At 43.8% G+C, this 25,176-nt stretch overlaps 1 protein-coding gene across 1 annotated transcript in view; it reads right to left on the bottom strand.

Moving 5' to 3' along the window:
• LOC118363170 (nck-associated protein 5-like) overlaps positions 1 to 25,176 on the bottom strand; it is a 173,191-nt gene that overhangs the window by 113,370 nt on the left and 34,645 nt on the right. The window contains 1 exon segment of the mRNA XM_052488619.1: positions 10,329 to 10,402. Within this exon segment, the coding sequence (XP_052344579.1) occupies positions 10,329 to 10,402 (74 nt within the window).

The following is a 25,176-nucleotide window of genomic DNA, read 5'->3' as shown; positions in this document are numbered from 1 at the left end:
TTAATCTTCAGGGCCTCAAACACTATTTACCACATCTTATTGGCTCAGACAAACACAACTGCCAAGCATTTGTATACATTTCTGAATGTCTGAACACTAAATGAGGGACGCTAAAGTCTAAATACCCTTTTGATACTAAAACCAGAAGTGTTGATCGCATTTTTTTTCACCTTTCATACTTATTTGTCAACAGACTACCCCCTTGGGCTGTTCGTCCGTTGAGACGAGCGGTGGGAATGCCATAGTGTAGACATGGGCGTTTATTTACCCAACACATACACAGGATACCCGGCTCGGGCTACACTGCTCTCAACCACCTCCCTAGACAGCAGTCAGGCTATGGAAACCATCTGAGCTGTGATCGTCCACTTTGGAATGGCCCCACCGACCGCAAACTGGGACAGCCATTTAACATTTTATTGAACGTGCAACACGATGAGTGGGATCTGTGATAATGTGCCTCTGTCACGTTCCATTAAGCAAGGGGAATGGGTTGGCGTGATACAGCGGGGCTAAAAAGTATTTAGTCAGCCACCAATTGTGCAAGTTCTCCCACTTAAAAAGATGAGAGAGGCCTGTAATATTCACCATAGGTACACTTCAACTATGACAGACAAAATGAGAAAAAAAAATCCAGAAAATCACATTGTAGGATTTTTAATGAATTTATTTGCAAATTATGGTGGAAAATAAGTATTTAGTCACCGACAAACAAGCAAGATTTCTGGCTCTCACAGACCTGTAACTTCTTCTTTAAGAGGCTCCTCTGTCCTCCACTCGTTACCTGTATTAATGGCACCTGTTTGAACTTGTTATCAGTATAAAAGACACTTGTTCACAACCTCAAACAGTCACACTCCAAACTCCACTATGGCCAAGACCAAAGAGCTGTCAAAGGACACCAGAAACAAAATTGTAGACCTGCACCAAGCTGGGAAGACTGAATCTGCAATAGGTAAGCAGCTTGGTTTTATGAAATCAACTGTGGCAGCAATTATTAGGAAATAGAAGACATACAAGACCACTGATAATCTCCCTCGATCTGGGGCTGCACGCAAGATCTCACCCCGTGGGGTCAAAATGATCACAAGAACGGTGAGCAAAAATCTCAGAACCACACAGGGGGACCTAGTGAATGACCTGCAGAGAGCTGGGACCAAAGTAACAAAGCCTACCATAAGTAACACACTACGCCGCCAGGGACTCAAATCCTGCAGTGCCAGATGTGCCCCCCTGCTTAAGCCAGTACATGTCCAGGCCCATCTGAAGTTTGCTAGAGAGCATTTGGATTATCCAGAAGAAGATTGGGAGAATATCATATGGTCAGATGAAACCAAAATATAACGTTTTGGTAAAAACTCAACTCGTCGTGTTTGGAGGACAAAGAATGCTGAGTTGCATCCAAAGAACACCATACCTACTGTGAAGCATGGGGGTGGAAACATCATGCTTTGGGGCTGTTTTTCTGCAAAGGGACCATGACGACTGATCCGTGTAAAGGAAAGAATGAATGGGGCCATGTATCGTGAGATTTTGAGCGAAAACCTCCTTCCATCAGCAAGGGCATTGAAGATGAAACGTGGCTGGGTCTTTCAGCATGACAATGATCCCAAACACACTGTCCGGGCAACAAAGGAGTGGCTTCGTAAGAAGCATTTTAAGGTCCTGGAGTGGCCTAGCCAGTCTCCAGATCTCAACCCCATAGAAAATCTTTGGAGGGAGTTGAAAGTCCGTGTTGCCCAGCAACAGCCCCAAAACATCACTGCTCTAGAGGAGATCTGCATAGAGGAATGGGCCAAAATACATTTACCAGCAACAGTGTGAAAACCTTGTGAAGATTTACAGAAAACGTTTGACCTCTGTCCTTGCCAACAAAGGGTATATAACAAAGTATTGAGATAAACTTTTGTTATTGACCAAATACTTATTTTCCACCATAATTTGCAAATAAATTCATAAAAAATCCTACAATGTGACTTTCTGGATTTTTTTTTCTCATTTTGTCTGTCATAGTTGAAGTGTACCTATGATGAAAATTACAGGCCTCTCTCATCTTTTTAAGTGGGAGAACTTGCACAATTGGTGGCTGACTAAATACTTTCTTGCCCCACTGTAGATAGTCCCAGGAATTGAACCCACTACCCTGGTGTCACAAGCACCTTGCTCTACCACATGAGCTAAACAGGACCACAAAACCTACAGCATATACAATGTTATAAAGCAATAAATGCTGTAAAACAAATCAATACTGAAATGATACAGCATGGTATAATTCATTAATAGCACCCAAACCCAATACTGAGTCAGTCTGGTACTTGGCTGGAGGTGAATAGCACAGATGCAGCTACTGTGACATCCAGAAGCATACTGCGCCAGACCAGCACCTCCTCTATCTCGCCACACATCTCAATACAAGGATGTATCTCCAAACGGTCAAAAGCGACCGCGTCAGTCAAAACAACTGCATGCTTCGGTGAGCACGTACAAAAGAGCAAAAAACATTGTTTAGCCTACTAGCTCACCTTGGTAATAAAGCCAAGGAACTCCATTCAAAGCATCCCAGGAAATAAATCGCTCACCCAGTACATCTAAAGACTCAAAGCATCACAACTGTAGATGCCACCCATTTTGCTCAAAATAGAACAACATAGCGGCTCAAGCGCTGTGATGTGTGTACGTGGTGCCATAGTTAGCATGGCGGGCCTCATGAGATTAATGGTGCGGAAGCCATCGGGTCGGTTGGGTAAACACCCGTGTTCATTAGTAATTGCACAAGGCCACAGTGACCACTCTTCTTCACCGGATCTGATTTTTCCACAAGAACAGCCCTAATACCTCCACTCAATGAACCTACAGTACTGTAAGCAGCACAACAAAAAGTCCCTTTATTATAATGTTGTGTAATGTCGTTTACTTATTCAACCTATTTAACCAGGAAAGACCCCTGAGGTTAGAACAGAGCCCTTCTTTGTACAGCCGACCAAATCAAAACAAATCAAAAGTTTATTTGTCACATGCGCCGAATACAACTGGTGTAGAGTTGACCTTACAGTGAAATGCTTACTTGCAAGCTCAAACCAATAGTGCCGAAATAGGTATTAGGTGAACAATAGGTAAGTAAAGAAATAAAACAACAGTTTAAAGACAGGCTTCATGCAGTAGCGAGGCTATAAAAGTAGCGAGGCTACATACAGACACCGGTTAGTCAGGCTGCTTGCGGTAGTGTGTACATGTAGATACGGTTCAAGTGACTATGCATATATGATGAACAGAGAGTAGCAGTAGCGTAAAAAGAGGGGTTGGCGGGTGGCGGGACACAATGCAGATAGCCCGGTTAGCCATTGACCTCGGTCATGCAAGAATTGAACACGAGCAAACAAACATCACTTATCGTAACAGGATGCTTTCCAAACCCTAAATAGATGACCACTTAGCTTATGCTTGACCTTGAGTAGGACGCTACTGTGGTACCGTGTGGACTGAATGGTGGGGGTGGCGAGTGGATGAAGGGCCGGTATAACACTTCAGTCACTAGCCTAAGTGCTCTCCTTCTCCACTGTACAATGGCACAGAGATATAACGGCGAGTCAGGACGACACGCCCTTCAGAATGTATTAGCGAAACGCTTCATTAACCGTTCGATTAACCCCTTTCCTCTCATAAGCGCCATACAACTGATGCGTGTTTTTTAGCCAGGCCTGGCCATACGGATAAATCACGGGAGACCCACGGGGCTCTTACAGTTAGCCTACAGTTAAGCCTCGGGCTTAAACCAGACCGAACGCTGCGTTCAATTGGGATCAAGGGTGAATGCAGCGTTCCGTTTGGCTTCACCAGGCTATCTTTCAGTAGCCACAGACATAAACAGCACTGGACCAGACTGGGTTGGTGTTAGTGGTTGGAGATCCGTATAATGCACTGTGGCAGTAATGGCCGACTTGTGTTATGGGCCAACAACAGTGTCAGGCTTGTCAGCGTAGCCTAGTGGTAGCCTAGTGGTACCACTAACCTAGTGGTTAGAGCGTTGGACTAGTAACCGGAAGGTTGCGAGTTCAAACCCCCGAGCCGACAAGGTACAAATCTGTCGTTCTGCCCCTGAACAGGCAGTTAACCCACTGTTCCCAGGCCGTCATTGAAAATAAGAATATGTTCTTAACTGACTTGCCTGGTTAAATAAAGGTAAAAAAATTAAAATTGGCCGAAGTGTTTTCGTCATCTGGTCTGTTTATATGAGTTCATCTTCAGTTAATAGATAGTACAGTGCAGTATTGACCAAGAAGATGCACAGCTCTCCACGGTACTCTGATTAAAGACGAAGCAGCTAAGCTAAGGCTAAGCTAAGACTAAGCTCAGACTAAGCTCAAGTTAGCTTTATGCTAAAAACAGATGGAACATACAGGCTAAAAGCACGTGCTGCATATTTCCCCAAGCATTGTTCAGTTCTCTGTTTAGAATTTACTCTTGAGTAGCTCAAAGTACGCTATTTTCATCAGGGCACACTTGTAAGAGCTTGAAATAACAATCACTGATTACTAAAATAAACATATTTCACCGAATCTAATCAAATCCAAAAATGTATTTGATGGGAGTTTTCTGAGGGAAAAATAGGCAGGGGGGATCTCTCTGCAAAACATTTCTATAGAAAACCAATAGATTAATTTATCACCAACTATGGTGGGGGAACTGACCTCTAATCAATGCATTAGGCTAAGTCTCTCACTCACAGGAGGGCACATAAATACACAATTGACCTTATTAGGTCTCTGGTGGGGGCTTAGCATTATCAAATGAAAGCATTAGACTGGTCGACTTATCCAATTACAGTTGTCAAACGCATGGCCTTCGCCCAAGTGAGATGGCTGCAGAACAGAGCCTTGGGGAGCGAAGTTGCATTGTGGGCCATAACCAAGGGAAGGCTCGGCCCTATCCTCGTCATCTGGAGAGGGAGAGAGGCAGAGAGGGCCGCATACTTCCACACAGGATTACATAGCCTTTCATCTACCGAGACCGTCGGCAGCGGCGGTAGAGGAACAGAAGGATCTTCGAGGTGGAGACATGCCTTGTAGGAAAACATCAGTGAGCCGCACAGCCACAGTCACAAGCCGTTAACATCAGTGGAGGAAAAGCCTCCTCCGTTAGCCTGCTATCATAATAGTGGATGAAAACACACACGAACATAAACATGAACACACGTGCCCACACACACACACGGGCTCTCTTTCAATGAAAGTGCCCCTCAGTCTGCGCCCAAAAATGGAACTCGAATAAAGATGTATTTAATCATATACTCAACTATGAACTGTTGTTTGATGATCATAGCGCTGCCTTAAGGGTCTCACACTGAGACGCTGCAATTTCATGAAGGGAGGGATTATTGCCCAAATAAATTAGAGGGCATTCAGAAGGAAAATAAGTCCAATTACTATGGATGAAATCCCATTTTCAAGCTAAACTGGTAAATGAACATCTAACAGCTATTATTCACCATCTAAGCATAATCCAGTACTTGTGAGTAGTGGCAATGTCCTGATCAGGCAAGGACACACACAGACAAATGAAGGACAGCTATGGGAATACAATATACATTTCTTCCAAGTGGCTGAACATTAGAGGACGATAAAGAGTTGCTTTTCACTACTTTTAGACCCAAAGAGAAATACATCCAAACAAAGATATTTCAAAATGGACAGATAATCTATGAAAACCTACTGCCAGACCTCCCACTTCACTCAGATTTGGAGGGATAATTCCTCTCTAAAGATGATAAATAGTTTATTGATCAGCAGATGTCCTGGCTAATGTCCATTCAGGAGGGGCTGAAAGATGCACGACTTGCCGGTCCTCATAGCCTAAGAGACTTTCCTCCATAGATCGCCAGCAGTGTGCCCATTCTCCCCTGCTCCCCACCCCACCCCCTGCTACCCTGAGCAGGCCTCCTGCCTGCCTGCCCTCCCTGAGTCCTCCAAGGTGTGGAGGGGTCACAGACAAACAAAGACACACACCATCTGCTAAGGGTAAGGCCAGGTGAGACCAGCTTTGACCACTTGATCAACGGCTGATCAACGGACAGAGTTCTACATAAAATGTAGAACACAGACACTCAAAGGAAAGTCAATGGAGATTTAGTATGCAGTGAAAAACACTTTCATTACATAAGATAAGACCACAGGCAATCCCAACCATACACGCAGACACATGGACAGAGTGCAAGAAGGAGGGGATGAAGGGAAAAAAAGGAGGAATTGGCAGAAAGAGGGAACAAAAAATAAATCTGCATTGTTTTAATCCAAGGTCAAGGAAGATTATATATTTCTGTTCCCTCGACACAGCAGCTTTTCAGACAGGGCACGTGACCTTCCACCCGGCCAGTCATGCTTTTTAGTGCCCTAAAGGAGCATCCATATGTCCTCATCCAAATCACGCCTGCCCCCATTCAATAGCTCACTGTCTAAACAGAGAGAAAGCTGTCACTCACTTCACTTTCACCACATTCCCTCTCTATTTACATGTAGAGATAGATGTACATGACATAGACTTAATATTGTTGTTTGGGCAAATACATCTACTGTGAATCTATCTTTTTGGCCAATCATTTCCACATACAATCAACCTTTATCTGATACGACCAGAGAGAATCAGATATAACCGCAACAACCATAAGGAAAGCTTATATGATGCATCACGACATGTCTCGTCTTGTTTGGAGGTTTTCAATCTGATGTTGACACAGGGCTGTGGAGCCTTTGTTTGTGTTTGTCATGGACGTCATCAGAGTTAATGATATAATGAGCGATGCCGCGACAGTACCCCACTGTGGTTTTGTTCTGTGCTCCCTCGGCCAGTGATGCTGTGTGTGTGTGTGTGTGTGTGTGTGTGTGTGTGTGTGTGTGTGTGTGTGTGTGTGTGTGTGTGTGTGTGTGTGTGTGTGTGTGTGTGTGTGTGTGTGTGTGTGTGTGTGTGTGTGTGTGTGTGTGTGTGTGTGTGTGTGTGTGTGTGTGTGTGTGTGTGTGTGTGTGTGTTGTAGAAGGGAGTGGATACAAGGAGGACTATTTTATGGAACAGATGGGTTTGACATACGATGACAACACTGGCAAAACATGTTTTTGGAGAGAGCTTTCTTGTATTCGCTGGCAGACATTATCATATCTTTTAAAGTGTTTGATTTGTAATCTGTTTTTAGCCTGCAATTACAATACACAACAATAGCGAAACTGTGGTGTAGATATTGGGGTGATAGAACAGTAGAAGGGTGTCCGGGGCTCCTCCCCCGGAATTTCTTTTGACATTTTAAAACGCATTTCCTGCTATTTATACACAGTTTGACATTACTTATTATGTCTCTCTTCAGAGGTATATGGAGGGGTATTTTGAGGGGTATATTGAGGGGTATATGTAGGGGTATTTTAAGGGGCATATGGAGGGGTATTTTGAGGGGTAAATGGAGGGGTAATCTGAAAACACAGTATAAGTGGAATAGAGCATCAAATCATATGATAGTTTATTGGTCGTGTACACAGTTTAGCAGATGTTATAGAGGGTGCAGTGAAATGCTTGTGTTACTAGCTCCTAACAATGTAGGAAAAAACATCAAACAAAGGGCATTTACAAGAAAGTATGGCACGCAATATTGAAATCAGGTACAATATCCTACATCTGTGTAATACTACTCTATAATGTGAATATAAATATAAATATAATTTTGCATTGGGCCTATAGGACACAGAAATAACAAGCCCTGAAGTGGAATCCAATTCGTTCTCTCTCCAGCTTCTTGATGGATTGATTGCCTTAATTGTCACAGGAAGAAAATGAGGAATATAATGTAAGTCCTCTCGATAAAGTAGCCGTGAGACACAGGGGAATGGGGAAGGAGGCGGGCCTGTCTTTATCAGTCCTGAGTTTCTGCTTTGGCCCAACAAAATAATGTATGGAGTCATTTATCACTGTCACTAACAATGTCGAGCAACATCCGGGGAACAGCGGCACAATCCCTAGGATCTGGCCTGTCAGGTCTGTCAGCGTAGCTGTCTATTCCAAGGAGGTTTATTACCATGAATTTGAATATTGTAATTATATGTACAGTTGAAGTCGGAAGTTTACAAACACTTAGGTTGGAGTTATTAAAACTCATTTTTCAACCACTCCACAAATTTCTTGTTAACAAACTATACTTTTGGATGTATTTCAAGGCCTACCTTGAAACTCAGTGCCTCTTTGCTTGACATCATTGGAAAATCAAAAGAAATCAGCCAAGACCTCAGAAAATACAGCTCAGGAAGGAGATGCGTTCTGTCTCCTATAGATGAACATACTTTGCTGCGAAAAGTGCAAATCAATCCCAGAACAACAGAAAAGGACCTTGTGAAGATGCTGGAGGAAACAGGTACAAAAGTATCTATATCCACAGTAAAACGTGTCCTATATCAACATAACCTGAAAGGCTGCTCAGCAAGGAAGAAGCCACTGCTCCAAAACCACCATAAAATGTCAGACTATGGTTTGCAACTGCACATGGGGGACAAAGATGGTACTTTTTGGAGAAATGTCCTCTGTTCTGATGAAACAAAAATTGAACTGTTTGGCCATAATGATCATCGTTATGTTTGGAGGGGAAAGGGGGAGGCTTACAAGCTGAAGAACACCATCCCAACCGTGAAGCACGGAGGTGGCAGCATCATGTTGTGGGGTGCTTTGCTGCAGGAGGGACTGGTGCACTTCACAAAATAGATGGCATCATGAGGAAGGAAAATGATGTGGATATATTGAAGCAACATCTCAAGACATCAGTCAGGAAGTTAAAGCTTGGTCGCAAATGGTCTTCCAAATGGACAATGACCCCAAGCATACTTCCAAAGGTGTGGCTTAAGGACAACAAAGTCAAAGTATTGGAGTGGCCTTCACAAAGCCCTGACCTCTGTCCTATAGAACATTTGTGGGCAGAACTGAAAAAGTGTGTGCGAGCAAGGAGGCCTACAAAACTGACTCAGTTACACCAGCTCTGTCAGGAGGAATGGGCAGAAATTCACCCAACTTATTGTGGGAAGCTTGTGGAAGGCTACCTGAAATGTTTGACCCAAGTTAAACAATTTAAATGCAATGCTACCAAATACTAATTGAGTGTATGTAAACTTCTGACCCACTGGGAATGTGATGAAAGAAATCAAAGCTGAAATAAATCATTCTCTATACTATTATTCTGACATTTCACATTCTTAAAATAAATTGGTGATCCTAACTGACATAAGACAGGGATTTTTTATTAGAATTAAATGTCAGGAATTGTGAAAAACTGAGTTTAAATGTATTTGGCTAAGGTGTATGTAAACTTCCGATTTCAACTGTATGTTAGTTTTAAGTTTTAATTTGTAGGTAAGTGATTATTTATATGAGCTACTGGAAGAAAAATGTTGAATAGATAAAATTATCATGATCTAATTGGAATATCATTCTGTTTCACTTACATAAAAAATGTACGCATACACACAACTTTAAAATCCTTAACAAAAATAAACAATGATCACTAAAACCCTAGCTATTGCCCCCACTGTCCTTCCAGGTCTAAGCAAGTTCATGGATTCCAAACAGCCCCTAGTGAGAAGACCCCAGCCGCTCTCATGGGCCAGTCCACACAATAACAATCAGGCCCCACTAACCTGTCATTTGGTCACTTTCCTGGTCAAAAGAGGAAGGATCTCCTCTTCTAAAGTGGTGTGAGTGAGACTGTGGACAAGACAATCATTCCTTTACACACCACTTCCTTACCCTTCTATTGAAAGTCGGCCTGCCGTAGCAAAGTCCCTGGTCAGCGGTCAACCTCTAACCCCCACCATCCACCCAGGGTCCACTCAGAGGCCCCTCTCCCAGGCCTCCCTGCTCGCTCAAGGGGAAAATTGTTGCTGGATGGGGAGAAAACAGCTCTTTTGACACGGAGAGTTATAGTATAATGGGGGTGAAGTTTGAAAAATTGTCTCTCTTTTCTTCGGCCGGTGTGACATTCGAGGGTCTAAGGATAGGTTTGAGGGCCAAGGTCATGAGGTTGGCCTCTCCGCATCCCCATTGTCTCCATGAGAAATGTCCCCAGCCAACCCCAAAACTGAAATGGACTGAACGTACATCTTTGTCTTTCCTCACCTTTAGCAACCTTGTCCTCACCACCACTTCACAATAGCATTCTCTCACCAAGACTGCACACAAATCATTGTGTCAGCTTCCCAAACTTAACAACATTGTGCGGCTGGTTCTCATTGAGAATAGATTGCGTTCAGCTGTTAATATTTATTGGCAACTAGCAGCAGCTGTCAAAACGCAGATCGAGGATCCTCCCTTACCTTCGGACATTCCTCCGCTCTTCTTCCAGCTGTTTGAGTAGCTCCTCGATGCACTTGTTGGCGTCCATGTACCCCTGTAAACAACAGATGGAGATGAGTGTCAAAGATGGATTCCATGTGCAAATATGGATGAAAAACGTCAGTAATATCAAGAACAGCCCAACAATCCTACACTGTCTTTATTATTAGGAAGTTCAGGGGTCGGTTTCCCAGACTAACAGACTAAGCCTAGCCCAGAAGTAAAAAATGTAAAATACTCTTTCAATGGAGATTTCCCCCCACACACACACACAAAAACGGACACAAGACCATACAGAAGCCTACACGGAGTATGAAAAAACAGACCAAAGCCATAGTGCGTATATGTGTCTTTTTCCAGCCGGTGCCTTGTTTCCAAACACTCCTCTTCCAAGTGTGAAGAGGAACACTGAGGCAGAACTGGACTGTGTTTCAAAGAAGATGTGATTCATTCATGCTCTTTGGGGTGTTCGTATTCAGGGAGTTAGGGAAGAGTGTAACTCCAGAAGCACCGCTGGGTAACTTCGCCTGGCTGACCCTGAGTGCAGGCGGCCAGCTGTGTAGTGTCAAGAGGGAATACCTTCACACACACTTACTCCACACACACACACTCCCAAAGTGTGCTATTGAATTACAGCATGGCCCAAATGAGCAGAGACCCGGGAACAGTATGGAAAAACAGATGTTCAGCTTATTTGACACTTTGCCCTAATGATGTGCTCATCTATGCCATGCCTGTATAGTGAGTATAAGACATTATTGTGGAAGAACTAGGCCACCTAGCCATAATATTCCACCCAGCTGTTCTTTGGAGAAGCCGATGGTGACTGTGTCAGTGGTTGGCTACATACGAACATCCAATAGCGACTTATTTATCCTTCGGTAGTGATTGTGGCTAGCTTGAATTAATTATTGGTATTGGTGACGCCTCTCTTGGGTGAAGCGTTATCTCACGGCCACAGATGCCCCCTCCATTGATTTTTAGACCTCTGTCGTGTGCTGTTCACGTATAATTGAATCATGGGGAATTCCTCTGAGAGATGACCCAGCTGCGTATCGTTTAGAGCATATTTTTCATGCTGGAGACACTGTGTGTATCTAGAACACGTAAAATATGATGGTACAGACAGTATACATTATAATGGTATAGCCTACATTGTGGAACACTAATGTTCTTTCTCAAGCTGTAGCTCAGTTGGTAGAGCATGGCGCTTGTAACGCCAGGGTAGTGGGTTCAATCCCCGGGACCACCCATACGTAGAATGTATGCACACATGACTGTAAGTCGCTTTGGATAAAAGCGTCTGCTAAATGGCATATATTAGAGAAACCTTTATTGCCGGAAGAGCTTTCTTCTCAGAAGGCAACCGTATGGCTGGCACCAGGGCAATTATCACACAGGACTGACCTGAGGCTAGCCACTGCAGTTGCCCACTGTCTCCAGTATGTCCCCATGCCAACTGAAGATGGCACAAGCCCAAACCTCCAGCCAAAGTCGCCAGTCAAGGGCATACTAGGTGACCAATGATCATCAAGGGCACGGACAGAGGCCAGAAGAACATGGCGATGACCAGGTGATGATGCGTTTTGTCATTCATAAGAAAGGATATCCAAATAACCAGATGAAATCATCTTATTTTTCACTTTCTTCAACATTTGCTGTTAAACGCACCTACATGTACTTCCTTGTCCTCATATCTGAACGGAATAATTGTTGGTGCTGTTTATCAGTGGTGTCCCCAAGGCCATCTGGAAGCCATAAGGTGCCACTACACCCAGCAGAGATGCCAGTCACACTAAACCCACTGTGTGCCATTAGGACCAAATTAAGTTGCCAGAGGCCTCCCGAGTGACACAACGGTCTAAGGCACTTCAGTGCTTGAAGCGTCACTACGGTTTTGGGTTCGATCCCAGGCTCTGTCGCATCCAGCTGCGACCGGGACACCCATGAGGCGACGGAGGGGGAGGGTTTGGCCGGCCCGGGATGTCCTTGTCCCATTGCACTCTAGCGACTCCTGTGGCGGGCCGGGCTCAGTGCACGCTGACATGGTCACCAGTTGTACGGTGTTTCCTCCAACACATTGGTGCGGCTGGCTTCCGGGTTAAGCAACTCGGGGGTGTCTTACAGTATCAGAGGGATAGGATAGGAACATGGGAGAATCATCTGAGTAGAGTCCAAAGTTTGCGTGCAGGCTTAGTTAACAAAAGTAGCTAAACATCAACTATAGTGCATCTAGCTCTATAAACTTAGAACGGAAAGAAGTTGTCATACAGAGGAATATCTGTTGTTAGAGACCACTAGCCACATAGTCTCACAGATCCAAATCCCAACTTGAGATCCCTAGTGATTTAAGCAAAAGTCCACGTTAAAGCAGATCTCAAGTTAGGATTCAGCCCGGTAATGTTTTTCCCTGTCTCTCAGAGAGATCTACCCATCACCAGAGTGCCATGTCACAAAAAGATGTACACCCTACATCAAACGTTAAGCGCAGCTAGCTAAGTCTCTGTTGTCATCGCGGAAGCCTCTACTAATGATAGGGTTCTGGCGTACTCCTCCTCATACGTGAAGGCATGCAAAGAATGTGCAATGGTCTGTCGTAATGTCAAATGGAGGGTATTTAAACCGAAGATTGAAGGCCTGACTCGTATATGTTATGTGGAGCACGCTGCCGTGTATTACATTACGTCTTTGGTGGGGCATTACTCCTGACATTTTTACTGTGTGCGAAAGCTGCAGGGTTCCCACGGGCGCCAGCGCCTACATTGGGAGAGAGGAAAATTATGGACCTTTGCCTCAAACTTTATCGAACGCATATTTCGCAAAGTACACTTGGAGTGCGATACAGACCAAATAATTCCTTGAGGTGGTTGAAGTGTCTAAATAGCACTAAAGCTCATAAGGACCGAATATCACCTTTACAGAAAACATTGCTAAATCATTGGGAGGTTGTAAAAACCGTGCCCGGTGCGGCCTGCAAACTCCTCAAACTCCTCCGCAGCAGTGACCAGACTATACCTTCTCTATCTATACAACCCTCTTGTCAACAGTCTTGTGAGGCTCATTCGCGACGATCCCATGGATACCAAATCCTACATGGCAAGAAACCAAAGGAAGTTGTTTATAGGCGGTCTAAAAGTCATACGAGCTCACAAACAGGAGATAAAATGTCTCAGAGTAAGTTAGCGATGATGGGGATCGATTGTGAACTGGCTATCCAATGCAAATATCTGCAAATGTTGCTTATTTCACCATATACAGTCCTGTCCTCTGGTTCTCTTTGTAGGATGGACACAAGACAACAAATGAACCAGCATCCAAATTCTGAATCCAATTTCAACTTCAGTGTAGGAGTCAAGGGGAGAAACAGAGCACTGGGATTTGTTGAGCTGGAGTTGGCTGGCGTAGGCATACACATACATACTGTAGTTTCTTTTGTGCGTTTGTTCATGTTTCTGGTCTATGGCAGCCTATGGCAGCCAACCCTCAGTTCCTGTTTACTCTGTATGTGAGAGGGGTTGATAAGAAGGCTAGAGCTGTTGAGAGAGAGGGCTTCCCCCACTGGGCATGCTGTGAGGCCCATATCCTGCAGTCCTCCAACCGATCATGTGCCTCCTAATCTTTAGGACATTTTAAAATGAGCTTTGTCCCCCACTGCTACGGCACTCGGAAACTCGGCCAAAATAGCTTTGCTTTACGCCAGACACACATGCTCACGTGCACGTATGCGCACCCACGCGCAAATGTGTTTAAAATAAATGGTCCAAGAATTTCAGTAATAAAACATTAGATTCATTATTCATCCATGAGAGCGTCTCTCCCTCCCTCTCTCCCTCTCGGCTCTCTCTCTGGCAGATCCACACATACTGAAAGGCTGTAATGGATGGGATCATATCCCTGTCAACATACGAGTTCCTTTAGGTCTTGGCTGAGAAAAACCCAAACGCAGATACAGCCCTGACCCAGTTGCAATATAGGGTCAGTATGTGTTTCAGGCTTTCTTTAAAGTCCTACCTATCTATAATGTGATTTCCTCCCAACCTCACCTCAGCAGGGCTGTAGATCTGAGACCCAGGCAGCAGGCGAGTGAGAGAGATAAGAAAGCTTGAAGCTGCCTAGTGGCCTCTGGGAGTGAGACCTGTCAGACCAGTCAAAGCCAAGGTCAGGATCTATCTCAACCCCAACCGCCAGCCCCCTCCTCTCTGGCCATAAGGCAGGCCGAGACTCGATGACATGGCAGAGTGGCCTAGGGACCCATTTTAGCCAACTGGAAATCTGCTCTGTGTGAGGTGTTCGAGGGGAGATGGAATGTGGAATTCCCGACTGGCTTATGACAGTCAAAGGTTATGACTATAGAACGTAACACTTCTTTCTGAGGAAATGTTTATGGCTAGTTGGGAATGAATGATATTACAAACTTCCCTGGGTGTCGACACGTTAGAGCTCATATGGCTGAGAAGACTACCTCTCGCGCACCTCATGTCTATGACAGCCCTCTGCGCTAAAGCCTAGGCACTGACCCGGAGAGCGAACGCAAGTCTTTATGTCTCAGGCAAAGTTAGGCATCAGACGGGCGGTTACACAGATATTGAAACTGCTCATTTGTATCCGTCCTCAGCCTTGGCTTGAATCAATTAATGTTATCAGCGGCTTATCTGTAGCACAGCACTGATGATCTTTCCCTCGGAGTCATTATTCAGGTCAAAATGACTTCATGTCACCATATCAATCCTGCCCATCAAACTCCCACCTCCCGAGACTGTGATAGATTAGATAACAACAGCCTGATGAAGGCTATGTTATCAAGGGGCTACTATGGTGATTACATGTGATTTGCTATGAGAAGCCATGGAGAGCTGAGTGATCTGGTTTGTAGGCCTTGGCGTCAGAAACCAATACGCCACCAGTATGAAGCCAAATGCTTTCTTCAGATTGCAGCAGTTGTTACTAGAGTAACAATAATAATACATGACATTTGTAGAGCTCTTTTCATTTGCAGACGTAACTCAAAGTACTTCACACTGAGAGCAACCATTCAAATAAAAACACTTTAATAAAAGGGCTAAAAACAATCAGAGAGCAACATACATTTCTATACACTCTAAAACCATATCGAAAAACTGCAGAAAACATGGTGGTTTCAAACGCCATCCGTGTAAAAGATGGAACAGGCTAAACCAGGTAGACAAAGCCTCCAATGCTAAATTCATCCCTTGCATACCACATGCAAACGGGGACAGATTTGGGAATATGGATTACCTGATGACACAAAGAAAGCCTGTTCATCCTCTAGGGTGGGTTTCAGTTATCTGATGTCCTCTTACAGCACATTACCTGTCCTAGTCCCAGCGCACGCACGCACGCACGCACGCACACACACACACACACACACACACACACACACACACACACACACACACACACACACACACACACACACACACACACACACACACACACACACACACCAGAGGGACATCAACACCTCCCCGGGCCGCCAGGAATCCGAATCTGTCAGATTATCTTTCCAAACATTAAGATATATTCAACACTTAAATAGCCCCTGTCTCCTCTCTCCTCCTACGCTCAGTTGGCTAGTCAAAGAGTGGGTCATTCATTCCTGTGCAGTATGTGGCGGAACAGTAGCCAAGCCTGTTCCTCAAGCAAATCATACTCAAGAAAACTGAAAAATTGAATAAATCCAACCTGACATGCCCACTCCATAACACCCCATAGTACAACCTGTGTAGAGACGAAGCATATGCAACTACTACTGTATGTCATTTGGGAACTAAACATAGAGCCTCTGTTTGACAGTATCTCAGAAAACATGTGTGGAGGGTAGAACACCTAAAGAACGGGTCTATTAGAAATTCTAATATTTATTTTGACATTTTTAATATATGTTCAATTCATATTAAAAAGTTATATAAAGGCAGGTAGTGAAATATGAAAATACACACTGAATTCATAAGCCAAATTGATGTTTAGGACCATGCCATTCATTTAAAAAGGGTATATTTTTCTCAATTTTCACCTAACTGATGTGTCCAAAGTAAACTGCCTGTTGCTCAGGCCCTGAAGCCAGGATATGCATATAATTGGTACCATTGGAAAGACAACACTTTGAAGTCTGTAGAATTGTTAACATAATGTAAGAGACTATAACACAATAGATATGGTAGGAGAAAATCCAAAGAAAAACCAACCGGGAAAAAAAACTATTTGAGAGCCCATGCTCTTCCAATGGAACGTATAGGAAAATCATTCAATCGAGCTCCCAGTATGCAATTCCTATGTCAGTAGTCGTTGTTCAAGGTTTCAGGCTTGTTTCTTCCAATACGAGGAAGAATAATGAGTTTTAGTACTGGGACACAGACTTGGAAATTTGTGTATGCCTGTGTGACGAAGAGGACACACACCTGCTAAGATCGTTTTCATATTGAACATACTTTTTTCCGTATGAAATATTATAGTTTAATTACATTGTAGGGTATCTGAGGATTATATAGAAACGTATTTTGACTTGTTTTAACCAGTTGGATTTAGGGGGCGCTATTTTAATTTTTGGATGAAAAACGTTCCTGTTTTAAACAAGATATTTTGTCATGAAAAGATGGTCGACTATGCATATAATTGACAGATTTGGAAAGAAGACACTGACGTTTTCAAAACTGCAAAGATATTGTCTGTGAGTGCCACAGAACTGATGTTACAGGTGAAACACAGATAAAAATCCAACCAGGAAGTGCCACATTTTTTTAAACCGCCTCATGCCAATGACTCCTTATATGGCTGTGAATGAGCTACGAATGAGCTTACATTTTCCACGTTTTCCCCAAGGTGTCTACAGCATTGTGACATATTTTTAGGCATTTCCCTTGAAGAATGGCTGTAAGGGACCATATATGGCATGTGGTCACATGGTGTGTCCCGCAGAAAACCTTGCGTAAAATACTGAGGTAGCCATTTTTCCAATCGCTTCTTATGAGAAACCAACTGCCTCGACGGATATATTATCGAATATATTTGTTAAAAACACCTTGAGGATGGATCCTAAACAACGTTTGTCGTGTTTCTGTCGATATTATGTAGCTAATTTTGAAAAAAGTTTGACGTTATAGTTGTAGCATTTTTCGGTCGATTTCTCAGCCAAGCATGGTGAAGAAACGGGAGCTTTTTCGCCTACAAAAATAATATTTTTGGAAAAAAGGAACATTTGCTATCTAACTGGGAGTCTCCTGAGGGAAAGCATCTGAAGTTCTTCAAAGGTAAATGATTTCATTTGGTTGCTTTTCTTATTTTCGTGAAAATGTTGCCTGCTGCCAGCATTATTAGCATTATGCCATGATAAACTTACACAAATGCTTGTCTAGCGTTGGCTGTAACGCATGTTTTGAAAATCTGAGATGACAGTGTTGTTAAAAAAAGGCTAAGCTTGTGTTTGAATATATTTATTTCATTTAATTTGCGATTTTCATGAATAGGAAAAGTTTCTAGGGGTATTTATGTCCGTTGCGTTATGCTAATGCATTTGAGGCTATGATTACGCTCCCGGATACGGGTTTGCTTGTCGCAACTGGTTTTAACAAAGTTTAGCGGTAGCTTTTTGGATTCCTTTCTCTGCATGTTGAACGAGTGGATTACTCAAATCAATGGCGTCAACTAAACAGACTTTTTGGGATATAAAGACGTATTTTATCTAACAAAACGACACTACATGTTGTAGCTAGGACCTGTTGGATGACAAATCAGAGGAAGATTTTCAAAAAGTAAGTGAACATTTAATGGCTATTTGTGAATTTATGAAACCTGTGCCGGTGGGAAAATATTTTTAACGCGAGGCGCTGTCCTAAAAGAATCTCATGGCATGCTTTCGCTGTAAAGCCTACTGTGAATCGGACAGTGCAGTTAGATAACAAGAATTTAGGCTTTTAACCGATATAAGACTTGTTAAGATGATTTATTTGAATTGCGGGCCCTCCAGCTTCACCAGAAGTTGTCCCGCTAACGGGACGCCTAATTAAAGGAGTCCGACAGATCTGTGGCCTGACTTTACAGGCTGAGGATTGCCAGAGAAATAGAGATAGAGAGACAGAGAAAGAGAGAGATAGAGAAGGAGAGTGAAAGAAAGAAACACACAGTGAGCATAAGCAGAGTTTGTGAGTACAGGTAAGTGAGAGAAGAGAGTGAGTGAGTGAGTGAGTGAGTGAGTGAGTGAGTGAGTGAGTGAGTGAGTGAGTGAGTGAGTGAGAGAGTGAGAGAGAGAGAGAGAGAACCAGATGTTGATCCACCGGAGGGAATCTCAGCTTCTTTTTGTGCAGGCTTTGACAGGCAGGCACCACACCTAGCCTAGCCATGCACAATTGGCTCTGCCAACATATTAACGAAAGCCGCAGCGATCAGGTGGCCTGGCTACCCCTTAGCTTCATGGGAAATTAGACACATTAGGCACATTCAGCAAGCGATATTCACTTTCAGTCAGTGTTCGCTTTGCTCAAACAGCAGCCATTCACTCTATATTGCCTCTCACCTTATTGATGCTGCACATACTGTATATGCGTATCATTGTGTATTGTGTATCAGTTAAATTCACACCTTGTCAATTAAGGGTTTGTCGTTCTGGCTCACTGTTTTGGCCAGTGAACGGTGCTGAAAGCGCTAGAAAGGTCTAAGCCGGCTAGGCTAGTGTTATCCCCGAGTGAGTCGGCTTAGTGAGATATTTTTGTTCTCACCCAGAAAACTTAACAACAACAAGGAATCCTCCCCAGACACATGAAGTTAGTGACTTGTTTTATGACCGCCTCACCTAGCCTGACACCAGTAAAACAGCAAACTCCAAGCCAATGCTTATTATAGTCTTCGCTGCCGACGTTCTGGGAGCAACGAATGGAGAGAAGCCAGACTTGAGAGCACATTCACAGTATAACAAATGAGCACATTGAAATATAGCTAACGTCTCGTCAACGCAAATTCCCGACCCCCGAGAGTATGTTTTGTTAGATATATTTTTCTCCATACATATAAATATATATTTCTCCACCATTTGACCTGTCTTGCAGTATTATCAATGTAATAAGCCCCACAGCCTCAGGTTTATTACAGTATATTTTCTCTGTTTAATCTGCTGGGTGATTTATTGATTAGTCTGGTTGTGTCTCAATTGACACCCTATTCCCTATATAGTGCACTACTTTTGAACAGGGTCCTGGTCAAAAGTAGTGCCATAGGGTGCCATAGAGATCTGGTCAAAAGTAGTGCACTCTATAGGGAATAGGGTGCCATTTTGGATGCACCCGCTCTCTCTAGGTTGACCCATGTGTTAGGCAGATGTCGAGGAAGGCAGGCAAAACATTCCTCGGAAAAGCTGGAGCTGGAAGGTTAGGATCTGCTTCTGCCTGATTTCCAAATCTCTTCTCCCACTGGAATGGTCCTGAATGCCAGGGAGATTCCCTGTTGCCGGGGAGCAGGGAGCAGGAATGCTGAAGCCTGACAGAATGGTAATGTGACAACGGGAACACTGTTTGTTTGCACCTCTGTCATTCCCCCTGCCGCCTCTCATCCTCATCACAAGCCATATTTCCATTTTAAGTGACAGTGATAGACAACCGATAGGTTTCCTATTTTGCCGGTGTGTGTGTGTGTGTGTGTGTGTGTGTGTGTGTGTGTGTGTGTGTGTGTGTGTGTGTGTGTGTGTGTGTGTGTGTGTGTGTGTGTGTGTGTGTGTGTGTGTGTGTGTGTGTGTGTGTGTGTGTGTGTGTGTGTGTGTGTGTGTGTGCCTGCCTGTGTAGTGTGTATAAAGGTATTTTGAAACAGGAACAAGAAGTATGAGCAATGATTGGTTGTCGTAACTTTTGACCTCCCTCGGGTCTTAGATTGCTTTCATGCAGATACGGTGCAGAGGGCGATTTCCTGTCATATATTACAGTAGGGAGGAAAAGGTGTATCTGAACATAATGTTATGCCTACAGCATATAGCCTTCAGCCTTCAAACCGCAATATCCAATATTCCACAGCTAAACAGAACATCAAATTGACACTGTATGTATCAGTGAGCTTTGCACTCTAACCTAAAAGTGTTAACATACTATGTTAGTGTTAATCTTGTGATGCAGATAGACACCGTATGAGGATGAAGTAAACCAACCTCCGTTTTTATATGTGCAGCGTCCATGGAAGTCCTTGGAAGTCCCTGGAAGTCCATGGAAGTCCCTGGAGGTCCCTGGAAGTCCTTGGAAGTCCATGGAAGTCCTTGAAAGTCCCTGGAAGTCCATGGAAGTCCATGGAAGTCCTTGGAAGTCCCTGGAAGTCCTTGGAAGTCCATGGAAGTCCTTGGAAGTCCCTGGAAGTCCATGGAAGTCCCTGGAAGTCCCTGGAAGTCCCTGGAAGTCCTTGGAAGTCCCTGGAAGTCCCTGGAAGTCCATGGAAGTCCTTGGAAGTCCCTGGAAGTCCTTGGAAGTCCATGGAAGTCCTTGGAAGTCCCTGGAAGTCCATGGAAGTCCCTGGAAGTCCCTGGAAGTCTGGACATTTGTTATATGTCTTCTTTGAAGCCATACCATATGTATGCAAAATGAGCCCATTAGTCTCTAAGTGATGACTGTCAGTCAACAAGAGCCTTCTCAATAGGCAATTTCCTTTCTCTCTCTCTCTCTCTCTCTCTCTCTTCAGCCACTTTAATGGGATCCGTGTCATGTGTTTCTAGTAGGTTTCTGGGCACACAGGCTACTCGGTGTGTCTGCTGAGCACACAGTGACACACAGTCAAGTGATTTGGGGGGATTAAGGGGAATAAAAGCCTAATATCTGAGCAGCACGAAATGCTGAAAGGTATATGACGTACCGTTATCCCGCTAATTATCCTTACTATGAAAGTGTGTTATTGTAATGTTGGCCTATTTTCACTTTCTCTTTTCTGTGGAGAGGATTTAGAAATTGTATATAAAGTGCGAGTGAGATTTTAGGTCAAATCGAAAGATGGATTAATGCCGATAATAGCACGCAGTCCAAAGGTGTTTTCAAAATGAGTCAACTTTCATAAATAACTTAACCCTTTACACTTGTGGGAATTGGCCTATACGGATAAGGCTAAATGAAATGTGTCTTACAGAAGAAATATGGAAAGCACATGGACAGCCATGGCAGCAATTAAATGGGAACCGTTTGGAGTTTCTGGGGAAATGATTAGACTAAAGGCGAGGACAAAACTGTTCACCTGACACAAGAAAATCCTCTGGATATATTCAGCGACATGTGCAACATATGACAACAACAAAAATGACACGGGTTTGAGTGAGAGGTCTAACTGGTGTTTCCAAGTGGCCACGAACCTCTCCAAAGTGTGTACCGTTCCTAAGACATTTCGATTCACTTTTATGACTCAAAGAAGAGTCTTCAACTATAAAGTGCTTCTTGTAGTTATTTTGTTTGGAACACGGCCCTGCATCCTGCCTTTACACAATGCTGTTGTTTACGCAATCCCCAAAATTGTCCATTATAAATCCCGATCTGGGTCAGGTGTTATGTTGCCAACACGACTAGCTAAATTATAAAATGCGATCTTACAGTGGAAAGCTTCGAGAGGAGCTGATCGTAATTTGGATGCGCTTCGAATGGAGTCATGAGTGCACTCAGATGCGCGGTCTGCGGCAAATTCTTCACAACACAGAAAACACAGGCTCATTCTGTACAGGACAACCCAGGGTACGACACCATGTCATCTTGTCATCAAACATAGTGATCCTAAACGTTGACACTGTGTATTATATGGTTTTTACGGTGTGGAATTGTGAAAAGCACATTGGATTCACGGGTGTTTGACTTGCTTGTTTGACATCAACGTGGCATTTATTATAATCCTCAACGTCTCATCTTTCAAAATACATCGAGTCCTCATCAGTTACAGTATTTCCCCCACTCAGACAACCAAAAAGGAGCTCATGTTGCCCAATTACCATTAAGGATGGGGGTAACTTCTTGTCACACGCGGTGCTCAAGTTCAGAACGGCTGTCATCAAAACCCACACAGATCTGTGAAGAGGAGACCCAGAGCTCTGACATCATGTATAGCATGCTACTGTACAGCCACTGCGTTCCAATTTAGGCACTTATCAGTGTCCAAAATCTGTCATTTTCAACCCATATACAGGTATGAGTGTAACGGGCTACAGGGTTAAGCAAATTTGTACCATTATTTTTAAGAGGCCTTCATTATTTACAGTCAGGTATGGAATTTGAAGATGTACTGTATGCTTATTACACTGTAAGCAATAAATCTCTTTTTATCATTATCTCAAGTGGGCCTCTATTTTTAGTCGCCATCTTTGTTTCATTGCTTCCAGATGGAACAGACTCCGAAGGAATTCGACATAACTTCTGGTTCGCATTAAGACTCAGACTGGGGTGACATCATCACACATGAAAACTCTCTCGTCTTGGGGTTCGACAGATGCCTGGGAGCGTTAGCGCTAAGCCAAGGCGCTAACCCCCTAAAGGCGATCCCAGCCCAAATAAGGAAGACAAGTCAATGGTCAGTCGGATATAAAACAAGCGTGTATCATTTGGCATAGTGATGTCACCATCTTCTCCGCTGTCACACAATGGATTTAAAACAGATTTACCCTACATTTCATTTATTTGTGTTGTTTTCTCTTTTTCAAGATGTCCTCATCTTTCGACCTCTGATCTCCGGGATTGGCGAGCGATACTTCGGCGACTGTGGGAAGATGTCAAACGGGGAGAGTCCATCTTCCTTCGGTTAGGCCAGCTATTTTCTCCTACGATAACAAACACAGTTCTGTCATTATTATTTGTTTACTTGGCTCCCCCTCTTTATCTAGGGGTGCCCCCACCCTTGGGAAAACCTTTACCATAGGGCCATTCTTTAGACCGACTAGAGGGATTCAAGTTAAATCAGCTCACTCTCCGAGGCACACAATGGGGCGCCCTCCACACTGAAAGCATTACCTTACAAGAGCTATTCATTCACTCCACATCACATAATGCAGAGAGAACAAGAGCCTTCTGCATTGTCCCCTTACAGGTCACATGTCCAATGACCAGCAATTCATTTGCAATGACTTTTGCTATTCATTCAATAGAACTGACTAGAGGGCATCCATCGCATCTCAAACTTTGAACATGAATAGTTATGTACTTTGATGAATGGTTTCGAATATTGATAACCAAAGGAAAGAACCAACTGAAAATTGATTATATTTTCCCATTGTAAACACATAATACTGTACTGTGCAGACCTGATGAACGCACATAAATGCATCCAACATTATTGCTAGCATGATACTTCATAGATAGTTTTTAAAGATTTTACACATAGAGATGCTTGATGGAACAATGAAAACACACCCTGGAAGACCACAACTGCCTTTTTAACACTGATACAGTTGATGCATGTACTCCTTCACCCTCTCTATCGGCAATACACCCACTCTGACTTCCCAAAACTAAAACGCGAGAGCTTTCACTGTCAAAGCCCTTTCAGAGAAGATTTACTCTGAGCGTTCACCTGTCAAAGCCATTTCAGAGTAGATTTACCCTGAGCGTTCACCTGTCAAAGCCATTTCAGAGTAGATTTACCCTGAGCGTTCACCTGTCAAAGCCATTTCAGAGTAGATTTACCCTGAGCGTTCACCTGTCAAAGCCATTTCAGAGTAGATTTACCCTGAGCGTTCACACATACAGGCTCATTTAGCAGAAATGTATCCTGAGACTTTAAGGGAATGCTTCCCAAGCTCCTCTTATTCTGTCTGGAGCCACGAGAGGGGAGCAATGGAGAACTAGGTCAATAATAATGCACCAATTCAGCTAACTCAACTCAGCGACGAGTCTCCCTGTTGTTGAGTCTGCCACCCAAATGGCAAACGTATCCCTATATAGTGAATTACATTTGACCAGGGCTCATAGGGTTCTAGTCAAAAGTAAAGCACTATACAGGGGAATAGGGTGTCATTTGGCACGCAGCCTGTCTCCCACTAACTGTTCTGCCTCAGGAGGAGACTAATTCACCTGACTAATCTCAGCCAAGAGTCACCCTGACTCACTGTAATACTCACCAATACTGCTTTACCTCAAAGGTCTGGGGAGGGACGGAAGGCAGAAACGTCCTCCCTGTATGTAGCCTATAAAGTGCATGGTAAGATTATTTTTTAAATACACTGCAGGCATGATGATTAGAATCAAAGCTAATTGACTGCCACAACAGCATGGATTACTACAATATAGATACAGATAACTCATCTGATGGTGGTGGTGAGTGGTGACCCAAGGAGAAATAATGTTCTTGTACCATGCTACAGTAGCCTACCGACCCAGTTCTCCTACAACCAACGTCCAACCAACAAACCACCAAACCCTCAGTATGCTGACCAGCTGCTGGGACCAGATGGGGGTTAGAGCACAGCTTGATAGCCCACTGACCCCTATCTATCTATCTATCCTATACAATGACCCCTAGGCCCTGGTGACCACTGCCACTGCGGCCGCCAGCCACACACACACAATGGCCAGCCATTGACCGGGTTGACACTGTGGACAATTGGCCCCGAAGAGAAGCTACGCTCATTCACCTGAAGGGCTGGAGCCTTTTTGGTGGTAGTGTCGCCTCGTAAAACGTCCCCCATTATATTTATGTCCACCATCATGAGGAGGTTGAGGGAATCATTGAGTGCCACTAGCCCATCACCATAAACATGAGTTACGGACACATGAATAGGAGATAGATAATATTGCCTCTTTAGAAAGTGTCTAGGACTCAATAGGCTGAATGGATGGTGGTGGTCCAACCAATGATTTGCCATATCAAGACAAATGCTCCTAA

Source organism: Oncorhynchus keta, chromosome 30, assembly GCF_023373465.1.
Source record: "Oncorhynchus keta strain PuntledgeMale-10-30-2019 chromosome 30, Oket_V2, whole genome shotgun sequence".
Classification (NCBI taxonomy): domain Eukaryota; kingdom Metazoa; phylum Chordata; class Actinopteri; order Salmoniformes; family Salmonidae; genus Oncorhynchus; species Oncorhynchus keta.
The sequence above is the reverse complement of the archived record's forward strand: the minus strand, read 5'-3'. Positions and strand labels throughout refer to the sequence as shown.